Here is a 27,806-nt window from a genome sequence, read left to right as displayed (position 1 = left end):
TGTAACCTTTGGCCTCTCGCCGTGGGCTATGGGGCTTAACCGTTATCTACAGAGGGCGAGGTTATCGGCTATCGCTCGGGGGCAGGAGAGACTATCAACCAGGCCCGCACACACCACTAACTCACTCATAATCCCTTAAGTGCCACACACCACAGAGGAAATCATTAGGGCCTGGGGAAGCCGTCCAATGGGAGAGCAGGAGTTCAGGTCTGCCTTGTTTATTTGCCTTGCGCTTGGACTGCCAACCCATGCACACAAGGCATAGACTGTGGTTTCCATTTACTGCAGAACCTTCCATGGTTTTACATTATAAACACATCCCACAGACTCTGCCTCACAATGGCATCAGTTTGGATTTCCAGAAGCAGCTGAAGGCCACCTGTGATGTTACATTATTGTCATTTAGCAGATGCTCTTATCCAGAGCAACACACACACACACACACACGCACACACACATGCACACACACGCACACACACACACACACACACACACACAGGCACACACACACACACACACATACATACACACATGCACACACACACACAGACACACACGCACACACACACACAGACACACACACACACACACTCACAGACACATGCACACACACACACAGGCAACTCACCATCCTCTAAGGTGTGCTGGACAACGTGGTCAGACATTCGGCTGGCTCCCATGGGCATGTAGGCCACAATGTAAAAAGTGTAATTGTTTGCTGGCTCCAGGTCATCGATGATGTAGCGTGTTGTGTCGTTGCCAATGACGACTTGGTATTCCTCATTGTTTAATCCTGGTTTGAGATGGCAGAAAGGGATCATGGGTAAAAAGAGAAAAAAAATTATCAATTACTTAGTGTGATTGCGAGTGCAGGGGTTGTAGTGAGGTACAGAAGCAGCCCACAGACACTGTGACAGTACAGCAACTGATGCTGAGGTAAAGTACATTACTGAAGTTTAATTTGTATTTAATTCTTGTGAACAGCCTGCTTAGGGAAGGTTATATCCTTCAGTCTTTCTCAGTTTTCAGCAAATCTCACAAATGACATGTAGCATGTGAAAAAAAGAATTAAGGACAAGCAAGCATGGTACTCTTAATTCCTGACCCAAGAGCAATAACGTTCACCATCTGCTCCCTAAAAATGACTAAAACACTGCAAACACTGTAGGCTTAACAGTAACCCCTACAGAAGAGCCACATTCAGCACCCTCTGCATGTGTGTACGGACACCTTTCAACCAAATACACAGAGGAAGCAGGATGGAGTGCAACCCAATGTCTATGTCTTCACACCAGTGAAACAGTGTCACAAATCATTGAAAAACATCAGTTTCCCACCACCCTCGGTCCGACCACCCCATTCTGACCAGTGGGTAGAAGCAGAGACAGCTTGCTGGCTCGTACCCCTCTACAGGCCTGCTACAGGCTTCCTCCCATGAGCCACTGCGGGAGGTCTCTGGCAGACCACCGGTCTGTCTGAATTCCCGCCAAAACCCCCTGCCCCACAGGGGAGGCCCCGGGGGTATACGCACAGCGCCTGAAACTACAGAGCGGCTGCACCCAGGCAGGACCCAGGTTTCGGACACTCTTCCCTTAGAGGCTTTCTTTCCTCTGGCGGAGCAAATTCTCCTTCTTCTATGAGACACAGCTCCCACTTCACTTCACTTCATGAGGTCCTCCAGGTCCCGCTATAGACTTTACCGTCCCGAATACAGACGGAGAACGGCCAGAGACCAACGGCTTTCAGATTTTGCCCAATTAATTCCGCCCTCTTCATCAACACCATGTGAACAAAAAGGGCTTTCAAGCTGCATTAAAAAAAGGACCAGCGTTAAATATAAAGAGCAATTTTATAAGCATAGTGCGGGAGGTGGAATGCTTTGTCAGTCCCAAGTTTAAGACACTCAAAGGCATTCTGTTCTCCGTCAAAAGAATCTGTCACAGAAAAGTGTTAAGATTTGCATACATTTAATGTACAATGTAAAAGCCCTGACCCTTCATACCCCCTTTTTTACAACATTTTCTTCCCCTCTGGTAAACTCCAATTAAAGCGCAATCACTAAGGCTTAAGTAGGATCTTATGCCAGACCCCATTTCTACCGGGATTCTGTGAATCTGTCCATCACCGCGTGCTTTTGGGGGGGAACAACAGGTGGGGAGAAAAAAAAAGTCCTCTTAATCAAATTCGTTCCTCCCCCCCTTTAACAGACAATTTTATCAACACCGCTGAAGCCAGATTCCGCACGTCCACTTTCCCACATTGCTGAACGTGTCCAATGGCGCCTTAATTAGCGAAGATTAGAAAGGTCACACAAAAGATTCACTTATTGCCTGAGCTGATTGAATTGCAGGGCCTGATTCCTGACCTGGTAAACAAGATCCTTGAGGGTAAACAGAAAAGGCCTTGTCCAGGAAGTGAATGGCCTCGCAGGCCCCATACTGCGCTTCCCTAAAAAGAGCCAGAACACAAAAGCCTGGCTTCCACCCGGACTCACGCTCTACCGATAACTCCACAAAATCTCCAGCGTTGAATTAGTGCACTCCAACACGCACTCTGATTAGTGCGCTCTTTAATTAAGCCCTCACACAATTGTGAACCCGAATGTTTGTGACCACTGACGCAGAGTGTCACCATCGACCCTTGTCGGTCCGAACCTAATCGGCCTCCTGTTTTTCAAAACCAGGCTTTATAAACGTGGTGCTAAATCTTAGTCAAGTGCTCAAAATCCTGGACGGATGTCAGTTATTCAGAGAGAAAAAGGCAATTTAAGCTCCTTTTTAAATTCCGTAATCTATTTGTGAAAGGGGGAAAAAAACATCTTTGCAGGTGTTCCTTTAGCTTATTCTTTATTATTGTCATATGAATTTTCTTTCTTATGCTACCACCCATTAAAGAGGTCAATAGCTTACACTGGGCAAGCTGAGTCTGAATGAGACCAATGAATACATGTGAAACCACTGCATTGTTCAAATGTGACTCTTACTTCCACTTAATCAACAACGACAAAAAATAACAATGAGGAGACACAAAAAGTGACCTCTATGCGGTGATTCCTGGGAAATAACTACAGTGCAAGTTGTGAGTGCACTGAGGCTTTTGCCTTTGTCCTTTTCTTTCTAGTATGTAGCTGCTACAAAAGTGGGGAAGCTACCCAGGAGGCCAATCAAAAATGACAGAGTAGCAACTGTTAAGCGCAATGTCCATTTAATTCTTATTCTTCTTATTCTTCAACTGTGCTCTAAAGCGTAGAATGAATCTATAGATATTTACATGGGCTTACAAGTTACTTTGGCAACACTGTGTTTTGTAGTTCGTAACTACAGCCAGCATCCCCGTGGCCCTGAATCTACACTGAATGGAGAGCATCCCGCACCTCCAGGGCCTGCAGTGCAGCAGGATGTGGACACAGTTAGGAAGGGTCTGTTTGCACAGAAGAAGCCGCTTTTCTTATGTCGGTGAGGCAGCCATTCTTTTCCCCTGACCTCCCGGCAACCAACGCTTAGCAACAGATGGTCAACATCTCGCATTCCGTTTCAGGGCACAGACGGAACAGACAGCACCGAGGATTCCGAAGACAACTTTGATTAAATTTCAGGGACCAGAAATTCCATTTGTGTGGCCTAACCCATGTGTACTCACCATTAACTGGGGAACAAGAAAAAGCAATTACCCGACTGTCACAACAATTGAGTAGAGAGAATCTTTTCAAAGCCCTCATCCTGCCATGTTCTCACTGCTGATGTATAATCTGTATGACGTATACTGTGTGTAATGCGTGTAAAGTAGGTAATGTGTGTAATGTATGTAATGTGTGTAATGTGTATAATGTGGGTAACGCGTGTAACCTCTACACGAGTGGTTTCCTCCCTTCTCCCCTCCTCACCTTCAGCCTTCATGTAGTGCACGGAGTAGGCGATCACTTTGTCGGAGTTGTACAGCGGCCGCTCCCAGGCCAGCAGGATGGCGCAGCTGGACACGGTCTCCGCACGGATGTTCCTGGGCGCGCTCGGCCGGTCCTCGGACATCACCACGATCAGCCGCGCCATGGACAGCACAGAGCCCTGCTCGTTCTCCGCCAGGCACTGGTAGATGGCATCGTCCTCCGGGATGATCTGGTTGATCACCAGTTTGCTGAAGGACAGGAGAGGAGCACTTTTTATTCAGCTCTAACCAAAACACCTGAAACTTCAAAAATGTAGAAACCCTCAGGCAGCTTGATATCTACACAAAAAAAGACATAAATCAGCCAAAAAGCTCCGTTATCTGCCATTATGCATAAATTATGCTCCTTCTAAAGCTACTGCAGAGCCAGCTCATTTCTTACTGTGACATCACTTAGCGTCCAGGACAAAAGGCAATTTAACATATTAGCAGGATGATCCTGTCGAAGAGAGAATCACGCACAGCAGGACTGCATCTACTTTGTGAGAGAGGAAACTGAGCTACAAATGTTTTAGAAATGAACAAAACCGCTAGACACAAACAAATGCACTCAGAGAAAGTCACAAAAGTATGCCTGACACTGAGCTACAAATGTTTTAGAAATGAACAAAACTGCCAGACACAAACAAATGCACTCAGAGAAAGTCACAAAAGTATGCCTGACACTGAGCTACAAATGTTTTAGAAATGAACAGAACCGCTAGACACAAACAAATGCACTCAGAGAAAGTCACAAAAGTATGCCTGACACTGAGCTACAAATGTTTTAGAAATGAACAAAACCACCAGACACAAACAAATGTACTCAGAGAAAGTCACAAAAGTATGCCTTTTGTACACCAATGAGACATTCATGGCACATACCTGCTGTACATCTTTATGCGGCCATTGGAGTGTACCTTCTCCCCGTTTTTCAGCCAGGTGATGTGGGGCGTGGGCACGCCCTCCGCCTGGCAGACAAAGCGCGCAGTGCCCGCCCGGGGGCGGGTCAGACTCTCGGGCCACTCCACCAGGGAGGGCGGGGCTTGAGGGAGGAAAAGTCACCCGGGTTAGGAACCCACCACAGTATTCCCTTAGATTTCAGTCAGGAGAGCTTGAGAGTTCAGCAGAATTATTTTTACTTATATAAAACTGCATTTTACATAGCATTTGTATTATAGTGTATTAATTTTCTTTTTATTTTATAAACCTATTTCTGTGTTAATGTAGCGTGCGAAGAGAGTTTCATAACAGAGTAACATTTAGTCTTTGCCTTTGCCTTTTGCCTTTCAGAACAAAATACACTCAGCACACCTAATCCCTAGCAGGTGAGGAGCTGTGCCATTCCTCTGTTCAGGTGAAACCAAAACAGAGGTGGAGACAGGGGTACAGCACAGAGTTACAAGCACAGCGGGCATAAAGCACTTCACTGCTAGCTGGGTGAGTTAAACCAGACCACTGACTGCACCTAGCGGATGATAACAATCATTGGCTTTAGATGACTGGAGGCAGAGACAGTCAGATGGCTGTCATGACACTCACTGGTGCCGAGCAATCCAAAGAGAGAGTTTCCTGCCTCGACCTTTGCTTCATCTGTTGCTTTGTCATTTCATGTTTTGTTTCCCGGAATGCAGTTATGTAACAGGTCCAAAAATAGCATTTACATTACCATACCCAGAAAAGGATGGAAAGCAGAGGTGGTGAGTATGGTTAAGCATACCTAAGACGGTGAGGTTTGCCGCAGCAATGGAGTAGTTGCGCGTCCCAGGGGTGGTAGCCCTGCACATGTACACCCCAGCATGCTGCTGCTTCACGTCCGAAATCACCAGGTTCCCGCTGCCCAGCACCTTGGTGTTGAACACGTCGATGGACTTGTGGTCCGCCCGGCTCCAGGAGATGAGGGGTTTGGGGTTGCCGGTGGCGACACACTCCAGGATGGCGTTCTGGTGCTGGGACGCGGTGATGTTCTGGGGCCCGGCGATTATGTGGGGCCTCTGCGGAGGTCTGGGTCCTGGAGCTGCATTCAGAACTCAATTACCCATAATTCTCACCCAAAATTCCACCTGACTGTATTCTAATTGCCATGTCTGCTCTTACTACCTCATTCTGTTCAACAGACCAATTCATCAGAACTTCATGTCTTGCAACACAGTCTTCTTATGCTGGGTAATATGGAAATAGGGTTTCCACTCTAGCCAGAATTCCATCTGATTATATTCTTCTACCCCATCAGCTCCTTCTAATGACTGCGATATCAGACTTCAATGTTATGCAGATTTTTTTCCTTACAATTTTCACTGCTCACGTTGCATTCACATAGCCTCTCTCTCTCTCTCTCTCTCTCTCTCTCTCTCTCTTTCTCTCTCTCTCTCTTTCTCTCTCTCTCTCTCTCGCTCTCTCTCGCTCTCGCTCTCTCTCTCGCTCTCTCTCTCTCTCCCTCTCTCTCTCTCTCTCTGTCTCTTTCTCTCTCTCTCTCTCTCTCTCTCTCTCTCTCTCTCTCGCTCTCGCTCTCGCTCTCGCTCTCTCTCTCTCTCTCTCTCGCGCTCTCTCTCGCTCTCTCTCTCTCTCATACCTGGGCTGACAGTGAGCGTGGCCTCGGTGCTTCGGCGGCGGTTAGCGATGTTGGTGGCCACGCAGCGGTAATTCCCAGCATCCCCCTGCTCTACGCCGTGGATCTGCAGCACTCCACTGGGCAGAACCGTGATCCTGGAGGAGGCCGGGAGAAGGACTCATCACAACCCACCACACCAATGACCACAGGGAACATCATAAACCACAGCCAAGCCAACTCAGAACCACTGCAGAGCAACAGGGGGAGGTAGGTGATGTCAGGGCTGGGACCCTGAACACGAAGGTGTGATAAGCTGAGCTTCCTTAAGGTATCATTCTGCAAAGTAACGATAAAGTACCCAATAATTAACATGATAATGGCTTCATGAATTAGCGGTAGATGGACAGATGGAAGATAATATTGAATAGTTGCTGTTTCTCCTGAAGCATTTGAAAACATCTTCTCAAAAGGTTGTTACCCAGTGAGGTGAGATACAACCTGGTGAGATACACGGGCGGCAGTGTAGCATAGTGGTTAAGGAGAAGGACTTGTAATCGAAGGGTTGCTGGTTCGATCCCCGCTGGGACACTGCTGCTGTACCCTTGGGCAAGGTACTAAACCCACAATTGCCTCAGTAAATATCCAGCTGTATCAATGGATAACATTGTAAAAAAGAACTGTAACCTATGTAAGTCGCTTTGGATAAAAGCGTCTGCTAAATGAATAAATGTAAATGTAAACCTGTTTTAAATAGGAAACTGAAAAGAAGTTAAATTCAGTGTCTACTGATATCTGATGGTTATCAAACGTGAGAGCTAGGGTTTGACTGGGTCCCCAAATGAAAAGATACACTGAGGTAGGGGCATTAAGAGGTGCAGTAGAATTTCAGATCCAGCAAGAAGTTCCATTTTTTGTCAAAAAATCCTAAAAGTCATGAGAAAACTAAAGGCGGAAGTCATCTGAGACAGAGCGGGTACCTATCGGTGGCCAGAGGTAACGTGGTCCTGTTGAACTCCCAGGTGATGATGGCTGGAGGGTTGGCGATGATCTTGCAGGTGAATCTGGCCACAGACCCCTCCATCACCGCCGCTGATGTGGGCTGGATCACAAAGGGGGAAATACCTGGAACACAGGTGGAGGGACGGTCAGCAAACTACACACCTGAGCTGCCATGACACCAACACTCACTGTCCCTTTACAGGGTTTGCTTGCATTACATTGCATTACAATATTGGTATTTAGCAGATGCTCTTATCCAGAGTGACTTACATCAGTTTTTACAATGTTTTCCATTTACACAGCTGGATATTTACTGAGGCAATTGCGGGTTAAGTAAACTGCAGCAGTGCCCCCATGGAGAACTGAACCAGCGACTGTTCGGTTACGAGTCCTGCTCCTGAACCACTATGCTACACTGCCGCTTTGCACAAAACCAACAGAAGAAAACTGTCAGCAATGCAGGTCAAATGGGCAATCCCCCAGCTCAATGCGGATGTCCATTTAAGAATAACAGAAGAAGAGTTTGCATTCTTAAATGAGCAATAAGTCTAATGACTCAAGGCCCATAAAGAAGAGCAAAGCCAACCTGACAGTGATTCAGGTGGTTATGGTCTGCCAATCCATGAAATTAAATCAAATTCAGAGCCAAAGAGGGAAAATAAGCACATTAACCTGGAGATCAATACCAGCCTCTACAATTACAATAAGCCACCTCTACTCTCATCAAAGAATAGAGACAAACGAATGTTATCTGATGTGGCCTGAAAGCAGCACGGATCAATGGTGTTTTTCAGGGAACACAAACTGAGCCACTAACAGGAGCCTCTTAAGAAAATACCTTGTCTCCATGCTTATAGCCTTATTTAACGCCACCAACTGCTGAAACCCAGAGCCCTCATTGTCTAAGGCGTGGTGGCCGGCCATGACAGAAGAGCAGCTTGAATCAATGGCACTTATGGAAATCAGCTCCTCCATTGAGCTCTCGGAGATGCCCAATCAATAGCCAATGCTTCCTTTATTCAAAGAGAACACATTCGTGGCCATTTCCAGAAAATGCCCCACATATTAAGGACCCTGCCAGTTAAACCTGCCTTTTATCTTTGGTACACAGACTAAAATAAAAAAAAATAGCTTTGTAGGTTTGTTTCTTCCAGAGTGAAACTGCTGCAGAGGTGAAGGAGGAAGGCTGGATTGCCTTTTTCCTGGGGCCAGTAAAACTGCTAAGCCCTGCTGAGAGACACTCACCAAATGATCAACTCGTTATCAACTCCTGAAGCTGCCTAATAACAAACTGATCATTTGAATCAGCTGTGTTGGGGCAGGGAGAGATCTAAAACATGCAGGACAAGTTGTACTCCAGGAGAGGTTTGAGAAACGCTGTCAGAGGCCATGAAGTAACTGCGCATCAGGAAGAGCCCTGACTGCTTTTGTGGATTGAATCACACATCTCTCCTCAACCTCAGCACTGAAGTCTTTTAACACTCACGCAAAACAAAAGTGTTAAAATTGCAACCAATGTGCCATCTGGAAGGATGAGCTGATGATGTTCTTGGTGCAAGAATGCAAACTATGCACTAAAATGCAAGATCCTCTCAGTTGCATAATCCATGGGTCCAGCACCCTAATACACCCTTCAGTTGCATATCTGCCCCTCTTGGTATGGTTGGTGGGGTGGAGAGTAGTGACAACCCAGTGCATGGAGGGTGCTAATAACTGATACGTATAAATCCTGCTTTCCCGCATTCTCTTCCTGTTTTATTGGGTAATGAAGAGAAAAGGAAATTCTTTTATCTAAAACAGATTCTGAAAGGTGTCATTGATTAGTAAGATATTTATCAAGCTGTTGAAAAAGCCCCATTCAGGCTAAACAGGCGCTAGATGAGCAGAGTTCCTTTAAAACCCTGGTGCGTTCAAGGTCTTCCATTTATCTGAAAGAAAGGCAGCCTTTCAATTGTGTCCAAAATCACAAATTAATCTTTCCTCATTTGAACACTGATTAAAAGATTTTACATGAACAGAAGTACTAGATGACAGTGCTGTGACAGATAGCATAAACAGCCAGTAGGTACCAAAACAATGGTTTGGAGGTTTACACAAAAAAAAACATCATGAGAGGTAAACTCACATGTAGCATGCAGCTAAGCACTGTCCTATTGACCATAATTTGGATTTATGCCAGGAAATCTTCCCTGTCACCCCCCCCCCCCCCCCTCCCCAGGCCCTTTTCCCCAAACTCCCGGCTCTAATTACCCCACTTACAAACCACCTCTGCAGGCATGCTAATAAGCTATATAATGGCCTTTATTTCCTTCAATCAGCAACCTAATCCACTTTGTGGTTTACGAATCAAAGGAGCTCCGGCCCCGGAGCTTTCCGGCAAAGCTGCTGGAGCGTGCTGCCCAGCGGGAGGTTTCAGGGCTTGGGGGGGGTGGGCATGGAGGTATGGGGGGTACACTACCACAGGCAGAACGGGGAGACACAGAGCAGCACAGAGGCGGATTGGGTTTCCCCGAGTCTGATTGGCCGCCAGCTGTTTCCTGCGCAGCAGTGAAACGGAACCCCATAAAAATCAGGCGTGGTGCAGTTGTCACGTCAGACTCCCACCGGCAGCCTGTGGCGCACGTGAAATATCTCTTCCTCCTCCCCCCGGCCAGGTCATCTGTAGATTCTGTAGTGCAAATCTTTCTCACGCGTTTTAACAAAACAAACTAACCTATGTGGCAGTGTAGCATAGTGGTTAAGAAGAAGGATTTGTAACAGAAAGGTTGCTGGTTTGATTCCCCGTTTGGGCATTGCTGCTGTACCCTGGGGCAAGGCACTTACCGTACAATTGCCTAAGTAAATATCCAGCTATATAAATGTGTAACATAAAAAAAACCTCTAACTGATGTAAGTCAATCTGGATAAGAGCGTCTGCTAAATGCCAATAATGAAATGTAACGTAACCTCTTTTAACAGTAATTGCTGGGCTTGTTTCATAGGATAGGGCGGAAAAGGTTTGTCATAATCTGTGTGAGACTGGGGCATTTTGATGACCATGTTTTAATGAACAACTGGAAGAAGAACCCACTGCTGAAATTAAATCTGGCTTCCAAAAACAAAAGAGGGACTCATTTTCACCCACACAACTGTCACCCTATCATAGGTCACACTTATGCCATTAAGGTCACCCCTCCCCTTTCCCCATCCCCCACAACATGTCTTCCAGCAAAGCTCATGTCAATAATTTGTTAAAAGAAATCAATGCCAATGCCGCTCTTGGTACAGACCTTCCTGTAAATCACGTTTTATGTTTTAGGGGGAGGTCCGTGACAGGAAAAAAAAAACCTGCTCAGGTCAGAGTAGGCTTGATAAAACCTACTTAATTATTATTCACAAGTCAAAACCAATACCCTGCTGAGGCTTCACCAGATGGCAGAAAACCTCATGGCTGAAATACAAGTATCAGTCATACAAACCAGTGCCAAGCTCAGCAAGCTAAGGCCCTTTCATAAAAGACTGAAGCAAACTCTTAAATTTTAAAGTTTATGTCATCTAATTAAGAAATTCATCTAATTCATCCACGTAAAAAATAAGAAACCTAAGATATTCACCAGATTATCAAATTTCTACATCAGTCATACAAACCAGTGACAAGCTCAAGCGAGCTAAAGCCCTTCCATCGGAAGACGGAAGCACATATTAAGTGCGTTCCAGATTAAGTCATGTGGATATTTAAAATTAATTCACCATATTAACAAATTCTTACATTCAGGAAGGATGTATGAAAGATTCTTTTATCTAACCCCCAACCCCCCCCAATGGATTGGTAAAAAAAATGCAGTGTGTTCCTAAATGTTTGCTTATTGAAACTGCCCTGAGAGTAGCAGCACAGGAAGTGATGCTTGCAATGGCCTGGAGAGAGAGAGGAGGGTAACTACTGCTGGACTTAAATAAAGAAAATACGAGATACGAGAGATTACCGGTGGCTCAGATTCCTGCCAAAGAGAATCCTCTCTAGGCGTATGGTTACCTTTTGTGATTATACAGCTGTTGCTACTGACATCAATGACCAGAAACCAGCTCCCTTCGCAGAACAGGAAAAGAAAAACTCAAAAACGCCTGTAGAGATTTGCAGAGACTTGTACTGAATTCTGCCAAATTTAAAATTCAATCACACGACCATACGGAGTACAGTACCAATCAGCAGATGTAAACCTGTTTTATTTTTCTAATTTTGACATCTTTTTGTTCTGCACCCCCCCGGAGCACAGTAGTTGTTGATTAGATGTGTCACTGCTGGACCTGACTTTGCTGACAGTTTCATTACTTAGTCATCTCCAATAAATAATGCATTTGGCCCAATTAAAATGGGGGCTGCATTTCCAATAATCAAAAACTGTCAAGGCCTCTTCCCTTGGACCTCAAAGTGTCCCACATGACCCCTGTTGTGCTTATTGAAACAAAGAATTTCACTATAATAACAACTTTTATGTACATTACATTATTGTCATTTATCACAGGCTCATATTCAGGACGACTTGCATAGGTTACAATTTTATCCATATATACAGCTGGGTATTTACTGACGCAATTCTGGGTTAAGTACCTTGCCCAAGGGTACAGCAGCAGTGCCCCAGCGGGGAATCGAACCAGCAACCCTTTCTGATACCAGCCCTGCTCCTTTCCACTATGCCACACCGCCCCCCACACCTACTGTCTTAGAATGTAAACTCACAAGATCCGCTGCACGCGGGGAGGGAATTCTGAACACACCTCTCTTAACCTTGCGTTACCGTGAAGAGCGGCCTGAGCTCCCAGCTGTTGAGGTTTTTAAAAAGAGGAAATCCCTCACTGCTTGACTGGGCTTAAGTGAATGATCACCAGCACACAACACTCTGACGGCCTCTCCGGCTCTCAAAATTCCCTTGTTTGGAAAGCCAAGGGTGGTTCTGTTAGGAAATCAAAAACCCAGGGAGAGTGTTTAGTTGGACGTACCAAGCATGTATAAATCTGCCTGTGAGTGCCGCTACAGACTCAGAGTGTGCTCGGGGTATCGGATTCAACAATTTCCCAAGGGCTCATTCTCCAATACTGACTTGACTTTTTCCAAAGATCTTTATTTCACTTCAAATATATAATTTATATATGTAATATATAAAACTGCTGCTTTTTTTTCTGAGGTCAGTCCAGACTGAGTTTGAAAATGTTCCTTTGTTTAAGTGTGGACACCATAGTACTCCAACACCTATCATACAATGGCTCTCCTCACCTATGGTTGTCAAAGATTGTACTCTTGTCATGTCAAGGTTGTGTTCTTAAGCTCCATGGTAAGAATTAGCTTGCTCCAAGAAATGTTCTCAAGAAATGTCACAGGCTTCTTCCTCACAGTGTTGACCCATTCAGAGGTCAGACGGCTTTATTTTAATTGGGGTGTTTTTTTTAACTGAATTAGCTCTGGGCTGGCGGGCACCTTGTACCTCAGTAGCATGACTTTAATGTGAAGAAGTGAGGTGAGGTGCCACAGACAATTACATAAAGCAGGGGAGGGATCCATGAACATCCCTATGTTTGCATTGCATTAACCAGAGCAAATCACAGGCTGGAGGTGAGGGGTGCTCCTTCGCTGTACCGCACCAAAAAAAAAAAAAAAAAAGTGGAACTTTCAACCAACTGCAAAGCACATTCCTTAGTATTACACAACATCACCTCCATGCTGAGAAGACAACCAGTTAGCCTGAGGGCCCAGGGGTATGGTGGAGATGTGCTTCTAAAAACTCAGGGGGGAAAAAAAAAGCATAAAAAAGGGTCAACGGATATGAGATGACATGGTCCTCATTGGTTACAGAAAAAAAAAAACAGCTAAGCTGAGTGCTGAAATCTATAGCCACAAACAGCGGTCAGTGGCCTGGTCAAAAGCTGCACTGAGCACATAACTGACCTTCTGTTTACTGTGGTTGGGAATGGCCAGAGCACCTAATGCCTTTTAATGAGATGTCAAAGCAGGTGTGAAACAAAGCCAGGGGAGCCACAAACTACACCAGAGCACAGCCCTACTCGTCACTATGGGTTACCTCTGTCTGCATTTAATCAGTGGTAACTCTGGGAGAAACTTCCAGCGTGTAGAGCCGAGAGTACCGAGCGCACAAAGCTTTGCACGGAAATGCTTTTCATATGAGGAAGCCTGAGGCCTCTGGGTGCGCTGTGGTCAGTCTCCCCTTATTCCTCCACTGTTTAATCTGAACCCTTTACGATGAAATCGTTCCCCTTCTTTGGAAACTTTCACACCTTTATCACAGACAAGAGTCTGTCCGTTCCAGCAACGTCCAGTTGGAAACCACAAAATTATATTCTGCACAGTCTGTGGAGCCTGGTTCCTGTTATAATGAAGAGCAAATGCCTGAGAGAGGAGATTCCCAACAAGCACATAAAGAGGATCTGACCATCTGCCCCTGCCGCTGCCCCGACCTTTCACCTCTGACCTCCACAAATCCCGGCTAGTGCACAGCTTAGATAGCCAAGGTCCAGAGAGGCCCGGCTCTCCTGCTGGCACCCTGCAAACTGGCCATCAATCACTTTTGGGGGAGGGGCCACACCTCTGAGGGGATTCTGCAGTATAAAGCTTCACATTTTCCCCTCTCACTTCCTGGCTTTCCTATTACTGTCCCCCTTCTACTGGAAACACGATACAAGTCTCCTGTTACGTCAAATCGTACATCTACATCCACTTTATGCCTCGTTCACTTTAGCTGCAGTTTCAGACTGTGTGTCTGGCCCAGCACCTGCCAAATCCCAGTGTCAGTGATTGGAACAAATGCAGTTTTCACTTTCGCTCCAACACTATTTTAAATTCAATATTCACATAAAGAGAAACCCCCTTCCCCATGCCCCTGCTTAACTCAGTTAGCATTGATTTTCTTATCTCTGAGCAATTGGTTCAGTGAAAGGGTTCCTCAATAAAGTCAGGCTATTCAGTGCTGGCTCATATTTCTCAGTACAGAGTTGACACAGAGCAATAATATGATTAGCCAACATACCATTTACAATCTATACTTTAAATTTAAAGTGTGCATTTAAAAAGCTGAGTTTAAAAATGGATGACTGAAAAAACATAACCTTTGAAATACACTTTGCATGACAAAGCATCAACAAAACATCATTACAGCCTTTTCTGAAACCTCCATATTCCCTCTCCTATACAAGAATTGGGCAGAGACCCATTAACGGCAGTTACATTTCATTACATTACATTACATGCATTTAGTAGGCACTCTTATCCAAAGTGACTTCCATCACAATAGAACATAAATGCATCCATTCAGTTTAAATGAGCAACAGCGTCAGACCAGGCTAACAACACTCTCAGACCAGTGAGCCCTACCACAGGTAGTGTAACAGTATTCATCCCAAAAAATAAGACAGGCCATCATGTGGACTGTCCTCCATTTAAAGTTGGCTGCTAATTTCTCCCCTTTGTGGTGTGGATGTAGTGCTCAGGCCTGCTGCAGCCAGCAGCATGCTAACCAGAAGGTCAAAGGCCAGGTCACCGGGAGACAAAGGTTCCCTTAGAGACGTAGACGGCCATCTTGGTCTCCCCCCACAGACCCCCACCAACGTCCGGTCACTCCAGCGGGCCCCCTGTCCTGGGCTTTTGGAGAGATTCATGCCTGACCAATTCCTCAAAGACTTTTTTTGTTAAAGGAGAGAAACTTTTTTTTTAAAAATCTGGAATATATATCAAAAATGCATGTTTATGATTTCTAATTGATGGAAGATGTCGCAATGAATGCCTGCGACCCTTCATGCACAGACGACATATGAAACTGAGAAATTTTATGAAATTGTGAGGAGCAAGAGAATGGATTTCCCAGCGTAAAACAGGAATCCTGCATGCCAAACAATCTCAGTTAATCAATCAGCCTGCTGTTTGTTTGGCTTTGCTGGAATTTTTTTTGGTGTTGCAGTGTTGGTTGCTTGATTCTTTTTTTTGCAGAAGCAGCAGTCACGAGTTACATTCCAGAGGAACCACTACAGGGTAAAACCATGACTGCAAGCTGGGAGTGTCTGTCAACAGGACAATGGCTGTGCAGCTCAACGAAGCTAATTTACCCCAGTCCCCCCCAGCCCCCGACCGTTCCCAGCAGAGCTAAAAAGCCGGAAGCAGCCAAGGAGACACCTCTGCAGAATTTCGACCCTCTCCAAAGGCCCCGTGACTTGTGTGGTTTCTGCCTCGAAAATGATTGAAACAAGGTGGATAAGGTGCTCTGATAAGCCCAGTCAGAGCTGCTGAATGACTGACCGGCAACACTGACACCTGATACCACTAACAACTAATACACACGCCCTGCCACCCCGCACATTCCAGGGCTAAAACACTCCTATCTAGTGTATAATGTCTCCTCTCACCTTTCCTGTGAAAGCAAAACCACTACAAAGCTTTAGATCACTACAATAGCTGCACCAACAATCACCTCGGCTGGTGTTAATGAGAACTGTGAAGACACGCAAAGGCTGACCGTTAAATAACCCTTAGAATGGTCTTCCAACGTACGCACTTACATTAGACCACTACTGCTTCAAAACAAAGTAGACGGCCACTGATGATATTAATGATTAAATCTTCTTACAAGCATGACTTCCCAGTATGTACTCCGCCTGCACGTCAGCGTGAGAGAGGCATCAAAACTGCAAAGCAGGGGTAGATATTAGTAGCCTCCCCTGTTTCATCTCTGGGAGACTTGCCAGATCCAGTTCCTAACACTTCCTGCACGCAGAGAGTGCATCTGAGGGTCTGCACTAGGGAGTGCACAGAAACAGCTGCGCTCAGATCAGTAACTCACACCAGTTTAGACATCAGAGCCAGCAGATTACAGGGGCTAGAAGACTATTGAACCTGACAGATTACAAGGATGGGAGACCTCACATCCAGACCTCAAGGAGAGGGAGCACCTTCTTTGATTCCTTCTCTTAAATCCTGCCAAGAGGTGAGTCACCTGCAATACGAATTTATACATTTGCATGCAGTTTTATAATGTACTCTCCCTGGATTCTCCTAAGGACAGTGAATAATGATGGCATTAATTGAATCATGAATTATACCTCATTTACACTGACAACCTTATCAGCTGACTTATTACAAGTCTTCTGTTAGCACTGAAACAACATGGTCATCTCCCTTGCTCAAAAGTGGGCCAGGGATTGGACCTGTTAAACAGCAGCCCAGTTTCCTCATCGCTACTCCATATTGATGCCTATTGATCATTGTGCATGAACATTATTCACTTTTGTAAATATGACTATATTTTAAAAAATTGTCTGTGGTTTGTTGCACAGTCGTCTGTGTGCAATTCCGCTTTGACAACTAGGAAACACATCCAAGTGAACTGCAATATGCTTGTGATGGTGGTGGTACCCACAATGCCCTCCTCCTTCGTTCAGATCTAGATCATAATTGGACAGAATTTCATAACTGCATGCTATTTACTGCACTATACAAGTACATGTTGCTACCTTGTATGCAAATGCACATATTTCCCCTCCTGCTGTGATCAAGAGGAAATGGATTAGGAAAAAAGCAATTAATGTAAAACAGTCATGCATCAGAGAACCGCTTAGCTTCCATCATGTTCACCCCACGCATGCACACACACACGGTCACACATGCAGACACACACACAAACATGCAACCACACACACACACACACACACACACTCACACACACACACACACTCACTCACTCACACACACACACACTCACTCACACACACACACACACACACACACACTCACACTCACTCACACACACACACACACACTCACACACACACTCTCACACACACACACACTCACACTCACTCACACACACACACACACACACTCACACTCACACACTCACACACACTCACACACACACACACACTCACACTCACTCACACACACACTCACTCACACACACACACACACACACACACTCACACACACTCACACACACACACACACTCACACACACACGTAGTGAGACTAGAAGGTAGGGCAGAAGCAGAGGATCCAGAGAAATCCATAAACTGGTTCTGCTCAGAGCTACAGTGAGGTGATCAGAGCAGTTTATCAAAAAAGTTTAGCAAAAAAGACTCAGGTATTTCACACTAGGCAACAAGAACAGCACAAGCCAGTTCTCCTCCAGCAGACTTTTTCCATCTGGTAATAGAAGAAGCTTGTTGACTAATCTATTCTGTTTCAATTCTTTGTTTCCATGCTTTGAAAAGCAGAGGGCATCTCTTCGGTTTCAACTGGTACAACCCAATAGATGAGAAAGGGGAAAAAATTCCTCCATACATCCTAAACTTTCACGTTAGCCCAGGAAACTCAGCTTTCACACCGTGCAATGGATCCCCCTCCCCCATCTGCAAAAACATGCACTTTTCTTCTTCCTTTAATAAATGATAGGTCACAAAAGAGAAGACCCTGATGGACAAAAAAGAAGGGAGGAATTAGGCTCTGAAAAGCTCTACAAATCAATCAGAGGACAACCGCCTGCCAAAGCTGAAGCTTCACAAAACCTGCTGGAGCATTCTGACCAGTGGCCGGGGCTTTCAGCCCCCAGGGGCAGAGGGGGAGGAGAGAGGACCCTGGACGACCCCCCTGCCCACCCCCCCTCCCCCAACACAATCTCTTCCTCTTTTTAAGTTTTGAAGTCACAGGACATTATCCTTTTCCCTCCATTGGACTGTCCTGCCACCAGTCTTTCCACCTCTCTAATCTGTGCGTGTGTGTATCTGTGTGTATGTGTATGTGTGTGTGTGAGTGAGTGTGTGTGTGCGTGTGTGTGTGTGTGTGTGTGTGTGTGTGTGTGTGAGATGGGGTGGGGGGGGGGGGGTCAGGTTGGGAAAATGGAGAACACTGAATTTTCTGTCTGTGTCTCAGTGTCCACAAGTCTCTGAACCATCAGCATTGGTGCAGCACACGACAGAAACCTTAAAAGCCATATTTCCATTCTTTAAATATCCCTTTCAGTTGTGGACGTCCTCCGTGTCAGGATTAATATTAAGCTGTGATAAGATGGACATGACATATTTCTGCACAGCCCAAAACTGTGGTCACTCATTTCACCACTCAATCACTTGCTGTTGTCAAGAATGGTTAGCAAAGGACCTATTTTTGTATCAAGGTATGGATTTAAAGACCACAGCCTGCAAAGCGTTTCCACCTACAAGATTGTTTACAGGCACGTACGTGCTCCCATAACATATGGGTCTGACCGAAAAGTTCAATACGGGGGTTAGAGCAGCTCAATAGAGCAGATTATCCATGCAAACGTCCTAAGCATTGCCCAAGGGGCATCAACATTCCAGAATTGCTTTAGCTCGAAATTCTGTCCCGCTGAGATTCAAAGTATGCAGGAATTCTTCAGATTATCTCTTCCTCCTAGTGGCTGTTTAAGCCTCTTGCCCCATCATCGCTTGTCACAGAGCACATCTACTGAGCTGCAGAGATAAACTTTGGCTTCATAAACTCCAAGTGCACTCTTCTACAGGTCAGAAATAACAGTTTCGTGTACCACAGCTATCCCAGCTCTCTCCTTCATTTTTGTACGCTCGTGTTAGAGCTGAACTACTGTCAGTTGCTGCTTAGGTCAACATGGTTCTCTTTCTTCGTTTAACCAATGAGCCAATTAACAAAGCCATGAGGTCAAGCTACGCATATGTGAGGAGGAGAGAAAGAGTGTGTGTGTGTGCGTGCGTGCGTGTGTGTGCATAGATATAACAGTGTGTATAATAGAGCGTGTGTGTGTATCCCTTTGTGCAAGTGCATGTGTGCCTGTCTGAGAAAAGGATGACTTTGCCACACACATTGCCAGACTAATTCCCCGTGCAATTCCGAAGGTGCAGTTGATGGAGTCCGTAGGAACTCAGATGGTGGAAAGATTGTCCCACAGAAGAGATGGTAAGTCCTGTTTCCCCAGTCAACAGCATGTGACTTCCGACTGCCAGCTCCATATGCCACTGCTCATCAAAGCTGCTCCATCTTGCCATGCGGAAACCTGTGTTATCTGCCAGCTCATTTTTTGCTGCTTGTGCTATAGCCTCTATAATGGCCAACTATGCAGCAATAACTTCCCTTAAGCCAAAAGAACAAACTGAATGAATCTCTGTTGTTGAAAGCGATTATCTCTTCTTCCACTGTTTTTGTCTAAAAAATGAGAAATAGATGGCTCTTCAATTGTCGTTTTTATGGTAACTATGACAGTTACCATGTTTTCAAATTTACTTGATGTCACCTTTCACACCAGCCAAAAGCATACTGAGGTGAAACTTATCGGATTTAGCACATTAACTGGTTGCATGTTCATTGCCACAATTATAGTTAAATCTTTTTGCACCAAAGTTTGATTATTTTCCTGTGAGATTTCTTTTGTTTTTAACTTTGGGACATCACCTTCTTGTTGACCCATGAATACTGCAGGGCAGCAGAATCGCATAGCCACCCTTCACCAAGATGAGGTCCGTGTGGAAAAATTTTGCCACAAGTCATTAACCACATTACAATGTGAGTGCAGAAAAGTATCACTCCAGGACTCACACTGAAGAATCCCTCTCAGGGCCAGAGGTGACAGAGATTTGGCACCCCTGGTACAAAAGGTCTCCACATGTTGGACTATCAATCTTCCCTGTGAGGGAGCCAGGACATGAAAAGACCCCTAGACTGAAGCCACACTCTCTCTAAAATCTTTTCACACCGCTCACCAGAGGCCAAATCTCAACGCAAGCAGAAGGGAAAAGAAACGGCACTTAATACAGATACAGCAAACTCTACTATCAAGCTCCACAACTTCAACATCCTATTCTAGCTGCAGTCAATCACACTTTAACACTTTGTCATTCACACAAGGGAAAAAAATTATAAATCTACCCAAAAACAAAACAAACACAACTGCCAATAAATCTGAGGCCATGTGCCACTATTTAAAACGGCATGTTATTGGAGCAAGGGCGAATCTGGATTTTGATACCTTACTTTCAGCTTAGGTAAAAGTAATCCAAAGCAGAGCTGTGAGGAGACTTCTTTGTCATTAACATAATTGCCCTTGCAGGGGTGAATAGGCCCAGCTGTCCTGTCCACTGATCTCAGGACAAACAAGTGCCCTCGGAGAGAACTTCTTTTCTTTGGGAGGGGTGGTCAGGGGTGAGGAGGAGACCAGGACAAAAGGGGCCGGAGTGAAAAGCCTTTCATTAAATCCAGTGAGTGGCTGAGCAGGGAACAATCACTGGGGGGGAACTCAGATTCTGCTCCAGTGGATGACCATGCAGTAAAGTCCAGCGATTCAGCCTCACATGGGGACAGAGGTGAAGGGATGCTTCAATCCACGTCAGTCCAACTCAGGAGAGTGTGTGTGTGTGTGTGTGAGTGGGTGTGTGTGTGTGTGTGTGTGTGTGTGTGTGTGTGTGTGTGTGTGTGTGAGTGGGTGTGTGTGTGTGTGAGTGTGTGTGTGTGTATATGTGTGTGTGTTTGTGAGAGTGAGTATGTGTGTGTGTTTGCATGTGTGTGTATGTATGTGTGTGTGTGTGTGTGTGTGTGTGCATGCGTGTATGTATGTGTTCATGTGTGTGTGTATGTATGTGTTTGTGTTTGTGAGAGTTGTTTGGTTGTACATGCATGTGTATGCGTGCGTGTGGTTGTGGTTGTATTTATGTGTGTGTGTTTGCATGTATGTGTGTGTGTGTGTGTGTGTGTGTGTGTGTGTGTGTGTGGAGTTAGGGGGTTAGCCACCTTTGTTTTCTCCCATGGTGTATTTCTCAGGTACCTGCAAATTTTATGAGCTCCCAGATAGACCGTCCATCAGGGCTAAGTGTCCCTTTAAAACAAGCCTGTAAACTCCACTGGATGCTTTTAACACCTTTTAAGTTCATATCATAAAACAGCTTACCCTTTAAATTAATAAACCCACACACGTGCACCCACAGTGCCCCGTTAAAATCATTTTAACAACAGGGAGTACTTAAGCACACATGCAACCGAGTGTTGTGCATATTTTGTGCTGGTTCCTATATTTGCCACCCTACCCCCTTTCCTCTGTAATCTAACCTAAGGCTCATTAACCCTGACTTTTACAACCACTACATTTGCAAGGCTGTGCAGTATCCTATGCACACAAAGAGGACTGTTGCTATATTCAGCTGAAGTATTCCAACAGGTTTTTTTTCCCCCTCCCAATAGCACTATGAAAGCAAAACTGTAAGAATTTGCCCATTTTTTTTTTCCAACAAATCAGTTGGACAAGTGGTCATCAATTCAATTGGAATCCTTTAAGCTAGTTGGAATCTTTTAGGCTTTTGGCTTATTTAACAGAAATATTTACTTAGCTACGTGTCTTTCCTTTAGACCAGTTTAAAATCATTTTGGCTTAGAGAACAGGTGCTTTGTTTTCATCTCTCAACATACAGATGTTAGTGCATCTGTCCAGATCCAATCAGATAAGATTAATTTCTGAAAAAGTAGCAACATTCCACACGTTAATTCCCAGCAATCCCCCCAGAAAAAAACAGAAATAAGACGTTCAAGCAAGTACCTGCTTTCATTTATCTTATTTCATTTGAAGACTCTGGCTGGCTGACTCTTAAGCTGTTTCTATGATGAGCTCACGGGACTGACACTTAAGAGGGTGTGATCTAACAGAACTGCCCCTGCAACCGAGGTAGCTCGTGTCTGGATAAAACAGAATGCTGGAGGTCAGGCACTTGTGTTGGTCTCGCTGATTGTTGTTTTTCCTTTGGCAGCGAGGCCTGACCCGAGATCAGTGAGTTTTGACCACTGGGGCAGGTCTGGGCCCCCTTCTTGAGAATCCAATTTCCACCTTTCAAGGAAAGGGAAGAAATAACCAACTTCCTGTCAGCTGCCTGCTACAAGGCTAAACAATCTCCGGCCTCAGTACATTTAACTTTAGATAGAGACCTCCTGCATATACTCCTTGCATAATCATACAAACAGATATTGCCCGTAAAATGATTTCTTCAGTCAAAGAATACCATCATTAGCCATCAATATTACCTCTGTAAAATGAATTAAATTGTCCATTTATATTTCTTAGTGTACACATATAACTTATGGTGTGTTAGCAGTAGTTTCCTTACAGATAACCATTGAACATGTGCTGATAATTGGAGCATGATGAGTTTGTATCATCCAGGAAGAAAAAAATGAAAAGTATGTGGAAGTGTTTAACTACACACACAGCACACACCAAGTAAACAGGATTCTGAAGGCAGAATACTTGGCTGGCACACAAAACACCTTCCCTGGAAAAGCTTGTCACGTAGTTCTACACTGAGTGCTTTTTCTGAAAGTCAAAAGAAACAGTTTTCCTTTGCAGAATAAATTTGGTAAGAGCTTGCCATCTGAGACCATCAAGGATTATTGTCATAATTACACAAAACTGCTCTTCTCACTTCTAACTTGAATGTGTCTATATGTGGATCTTTTTACTGACACCAGAGGCAAAAACCAATACAAAAACCAGGGGTGTGCTGGCTTTCTGAGCACCACATAAAGGCTCTGGTATCCTCCCTGAAAAAGAATGCAGGGAAGAGAAAAGTAGTCAAAGTCCTCTGTGAGCAGAGACCCCAGTAGGAACGATAGCCTAGGGGGTGGTGACACAGAGGAAAACGGTAACCAGTCTCCACCCCTGACAAAGCTTCTTCTGATCCTTAAAAAAACAGAGAAACTGCCTGCTCACGTAGATGCCCCCCAAAAATACATTCCAAAAGAACAATTCCCGGTGATCACGCACTTTGTGGAGGCAACGACATGAAAGCCCGGGCCAGTGAATGGGGGGTTATCTACTCTTTAGCGCTGGTGTAACCTCCATCCCGGACAGCTTCTAACCCTTTAAACCTGTGACTGCCTCATTTACACATGAATGGACACAAGAGGGACTTCTGGGTTCCAGGCCCCTAACTCCAGGCCAGTCCCCTCCCCTCCTCTCCATTTCCTTCCCTCCAGCTCCACTGCTATTAGATGGATTAGAGAAACAGGATTCCCAAAATGCAACATTGCGTATTACCCCTCGGACGAAAAAGGATAAGCCAGCCCGCCTAAAGCTCAGAAGCCACTAAGCAAAAAGGAAATGACAGCACCCTGCTGGCGATTTGGGAATCCTCTTTTCGCTCCTTTCAGAGCGCAGAATGGCGTTTTTAATGCCTATTAAGGGTGCTGTCAAGTCTCTATCTGTTCTCCGATTACCCAGCTCAACTGTTCCCTTCACTGTCTGACAACGATAGAGTCTGCAAAGTGGCATAAAATTAAGTTTCAGCTCTGCTTCAACTTGACTGTTTGGAAGAGATTCAGACAAGGAGAGGCCACCACCCCTGTATGGAGATTGACAATTACCTCACAGAGAAAATGCTTGATATGAACATCCTTGATGAACAGCACTGACAGAATTTTTCTATGGTTATAAATCACCAAAGTAGCTTCTGTAACGCAATGTCAAAATGTGGTGATTGCCAAATTCAAACCAGCCCAACAGAGGACACCTATGCTCATTTTTGAAGGAGTTAATTTAATTTGGATTGACATGAAGTCCCTGTTCAGGTGCGTGGTTCCTGCCTCATTCCTCCCAGAGAGTATCTGTACCACAAGTGTTGAGAATGTCACACCCAATTACATGATCTATGGTAAACTGGAACTGGTATGGTTTCTTCCCTTGGCTCTGATTGGCTCTCGGCACCGCCCATGGTCCTGCAGAGACGGGGCACCCAGCCCAAGGCAATACTTACTTGCGATAGTTAGACGAGCTTTCTGGCTCAAGATGGCTCCATATTTGTTCTGGGCAAGACACTGGAAGAAGCCTTCGTCTGATTTGTCTCCTCTCCTGCTCTCCACCTCTGAGATGTACAAGGAGCCGTTGGACAGGCGGTACACCCGCTCGCTGTCCGTGAGCCGTACTCCGTTTTTCAACCACCTGACGTCGATGGGCGCCTCTCCGTGTGCCTGGCAGTCCAAAACGACCGGGTCTTTCCTCACCACGGTCACGTCATGGGGCTCCTTGATGAAAAACAGCTCGCTAAAACATAATACACCTGTGGAGGAGAGAGAGAGAGAGAGGGAAGCAGTGAGTTCCACTCCAGGAGCAGCATGGTGCTTACATAACCCTCAGTCCCTGGGCCTAAGCCGCCCTGCCTTGGAATGGATTTACAGAGTTTCAGCTTTTATGACCGGGGGAACCCCCTAGGGCTGGACTGCTGCCAACTGCCAGCCTGCCTGCAGTCAGATACTGTAATCATATTTGGGTCTCCAGATTCCTCTCTCTGCACTGATTTAATCCAATTACTCAAGGCTCATCAAGTCACCGGCTGTGAAGTATCTGTGGGCTCCATTCATTCAAAAGTGTTTTATTCGCAAGTAGCAGCATGGACTGGAAAGGTGACTGCAAGCAGGGAAAGTTTTAACGGGAAAAAGAACAATTCCAGGAATTCTTTGCACGGGAAATTTCACCACATCCTAGGAACTATTTGCGCATTTTACAAACCTCTGGTCTGGAATGTTGAAAGACAGAAAAATGTGCATAAAACGTACGTTCTCAAGCAAACAAACAATTAAGCCGTTGATTAATATCTTGGGCTTGTAAATTTTCACAATGTTCATAAACACTGAAAACATGACAGATGTTTTAAAAATACTGTCAACAACGTATGGCACGGCTTCGTCTGAAACTGTGTATAACTATATGCAAATATAACCTTCTTTCAAGTTCTGTCAATAACATATTCAGATTTTAAACAAGTTTCAAATGCAATTTCAGGGTGTTAATATCCTGAACCTCCTCAGGTTTTGTTGAATAAATTCTCAAGTTGTTTTGACACAAGCTGCGATGATAAAGGGTACAATTACACAGCCAAGTGAGTTTGTCTTTGACATGCAAATATGCGATTAACAGCGATACTTTCGACTGCCGTGCAATCGCGCCTAACCAAAATGTTTTGCACGTGTGTATCTGCGCTGTAGTCCTTCACAGTACCAGACTGAACCATACTCTGTCTAGTAAAAGATCTACTAACGCAGGAAATAGTTCCCAAACTTCATGAAAAAGTCCTTCCGACTTCATCCATCGTAAAGCACCAAACATCAAAATCCTTTCCTATCCAGTTTTGCACAGAAACTGTAGCAACATCCAAAACTGTGATAAAGCGATCTAAAGTCATATTCTGCATGTGGTGCTCGTTTCAGGGAAAGATACATTAATATTTTAGCATTTCAGACTATATTTTTTGGAAACAGACATCCCGAACTGTTCGTGAATTTAATTTGCATTATTTATGCTAATCCAGGTATTACTTTACCCGCTAAAGACCAGTTAACTGAAAACTGATACAAAGTACACAGAATAAACGACTTCACATCGAACGATTTGTTTTTCATTTTACAGTGTTAGAATTTCTTAATCCAAATGAGAGGAAGTGCAATCACTTCTGTCACTGGTTTACTGAACATTGCATTGCAGTCTGCACGTATTCTGCAGCAAATGCAACACAAACCACGTGCAAATGTTGCCAGAACTGCGCTGCGTACTATTTCTCATATCACTCCCACGGAACCTGACTACCCGACTGACGATAGAGAGAAACTGATAGGAGTATAACATTTAAATGATTCAAGACAACACTGTACAGACCGGACAATAGATGCCCAAGCAGTGGTCAGCGCGGCCATTACAATGCCCTGTCCGGACACTAGCCAACGAAAGAGTGTACATTTGGACCCTTATCAAGTCACTTCAAGTTCACATAAGTAACTCAGAAAATGTTAAATTTTATTACCTACCCGATCACTTTAGCTAGAAACTATTACGTCTTTAAATATCTACTCAAGTTTAAGTACGATAGGTATCAGGCTCAAGGGACACGTCTTGTGGTCAGCAGGGTTATCAGTCATGTAGCCTATACCTTAAACAGCATTACCAGTTAAAAGAAACTAACTGAAACAAAAAGAAACCATTCAACTTACCCGTAAATTGAAGAAATACTGCAAAAATCAGCAATCGCTGATATATTTTCCTATTAAAAGACGCCATTTATTCAAAATATTCTCGCATGCTCGATCCCGTGACCACAGCCTCCTGCGGTACTGTGCAACTTCAGGTTTCAACTGAGTGCGCATCCCGTCTCATCAGGGGACTACTTTTCGCACGGCGTAGGGGGATACTCCCTCCCTCAGCTTGTGTTCTACGGCCAGTGCAAGACTGGGGCATACGCGGGTAGATCCCCCCACGTGCCGATCCTGAATCAGCTTCAGCGTTTTGCCCAAAACTGTCATCCCAATGGATCGAATCGTATAAACTGAACCTAAAACAGCAGCTGGGAAGCTATTTCCTGAAGCGATATTGGAGAGAAAAGGCAGTTTTGCTCCAAATGAGTTAGTGACGAGAGTCCGCTCCATCATGAATATTTGAAATATGTATTATAGCGTATTATACACACACAGTATATTAACCTTTTTAATCATATAAACTTAGTGTTAGGTCTTTCAGTTGCTAATTCACTGATACGCGACTGAAGCTAACAAATACCATGCACATAAATGCTTACGGAGCCAAAAAGTGTTTAAGATTTGCTGTAATAGCATTATTGAATGGAATTGATGTTTATTGTTTTAATATTTTAAATTCCAATTACCCTTTTTTCCTTCTTAAAGGAAGCATATATACTGTGCATATGCACAATTAGATTGAGAGTCATCATCATTTTAAAAAATGAACTCTGGTGGACCGTAAATGTCTTTACCAATAATTTATGTGGACAACATATTTGTTAATTTGGCCTCCTGGCATAATCTACCCACCTGCTGAAAATAAGACCCAAGTTCTGCTACTAGGTCTGTTACTCTCACAGGCTTCTCAGTTCACTGAAATACACAGTCTCTTCATCACATTATTCATTTTTGTATTCCAGTATCTGGTGCAACACAGTATGTATAATTCTGTATAATAATAATTAATAGCCTGTTTAAAAAAACTGGAGATTTATCACAGCACTCAAGGCCAAATAACTTGCTGAGTGTTTGGATTCATGCCCACACTGCTCTAACTACGCTAACCACTCCTAACACAGCGTCACACAGTGCCTAAAACAGTTCCTCCTTGAGTGTAGTGCAGTTTGAAAAGTCATACAGAAAACAGATAGAACCCAAAATGAAAGCATTTAGACACTAAATAGGTAGTTACATTTTTTGTTTTATTTTAGAACTGCATATGATAGAACAATATGGCATGTGAATGTATCGGATTTAGTCATGTTAGAGAACTCTATGAGCCTACATATTCCACAAACCATGTCATGCTACAGTACTGCACATTTGATTGAC

The 27,806-nt window shown here is 44.6% G+C and overlaps 1 protein-coding gene across 1 annotated transcript in view; it reads right to left on the bottom strand.

The window, feature by feature from the left end:
- LOC118782245 (protogenin A-like) overlaps nucleotides 1-26,517 on the bottom strand; it is a 44,156-nt gene extending 17,639 nt beyond the window's left edge. The window contains exons 1-8 of the mRNA XM_036535549.1: nucleotides 26,451-26,517; nucleotides 24,224-24,526; nucleotides 7,450-7,594; nucleotides 6,494-6,627; nucleotides 5,642-5,938; nucleotides 4,807-4,966; nucleotides 3,884-4,131; nucleotides 629-793 (exon numbers count right to left, since the gene is read on the bottom strand). Coding sequence (XP_036391442.1) covers nucleotides 629-793; nucleotides 3,884-4,131; nucleotides 4,807-4,966; nucleotides 5,642-5,938; nucleotides 6,494-6,627; nucleotides 7,450-7,594; nucleotides 24,224-24,526; nucleotides 26,451-26,517 — 1,519 coding nt within the window. The remainder of the gene's footprint in view (nucleotides 1-628; nucleotides 794-3,883; nucleotides 4,132-4,806; nucleotides 4,967-5,641; nucleotides 5,939-6,493; nucleotides 6,628-7,449; nucleotides 7,595-24,223; nucleotides 24,527-26,450) is intronic.
- Between the last annotated feature and the right edge of the window lie 1,289 nt (nucleotides 26,518-27,806).

This window comes from Megalops cyprinoides, chromosome 8 (assembly GCF_013368585.1).
Source record: "Megalops cyprinoides isolate fMegCyp1 chromosome 8, fMegCyp1.pri, whole genome shotgun sequence".
Lineage (NCBI taxonomy): Eukaryota > Metazoa > Chordata > Actinopteri > Elopiformes > Megalopidae > Megalops > Megalops cyprinoides.
The sequence above is the reverse complement of the archived record's forward strand: the minus strand, read 5'-3'. Positions and strand labels throughout refer to the sequence as shown.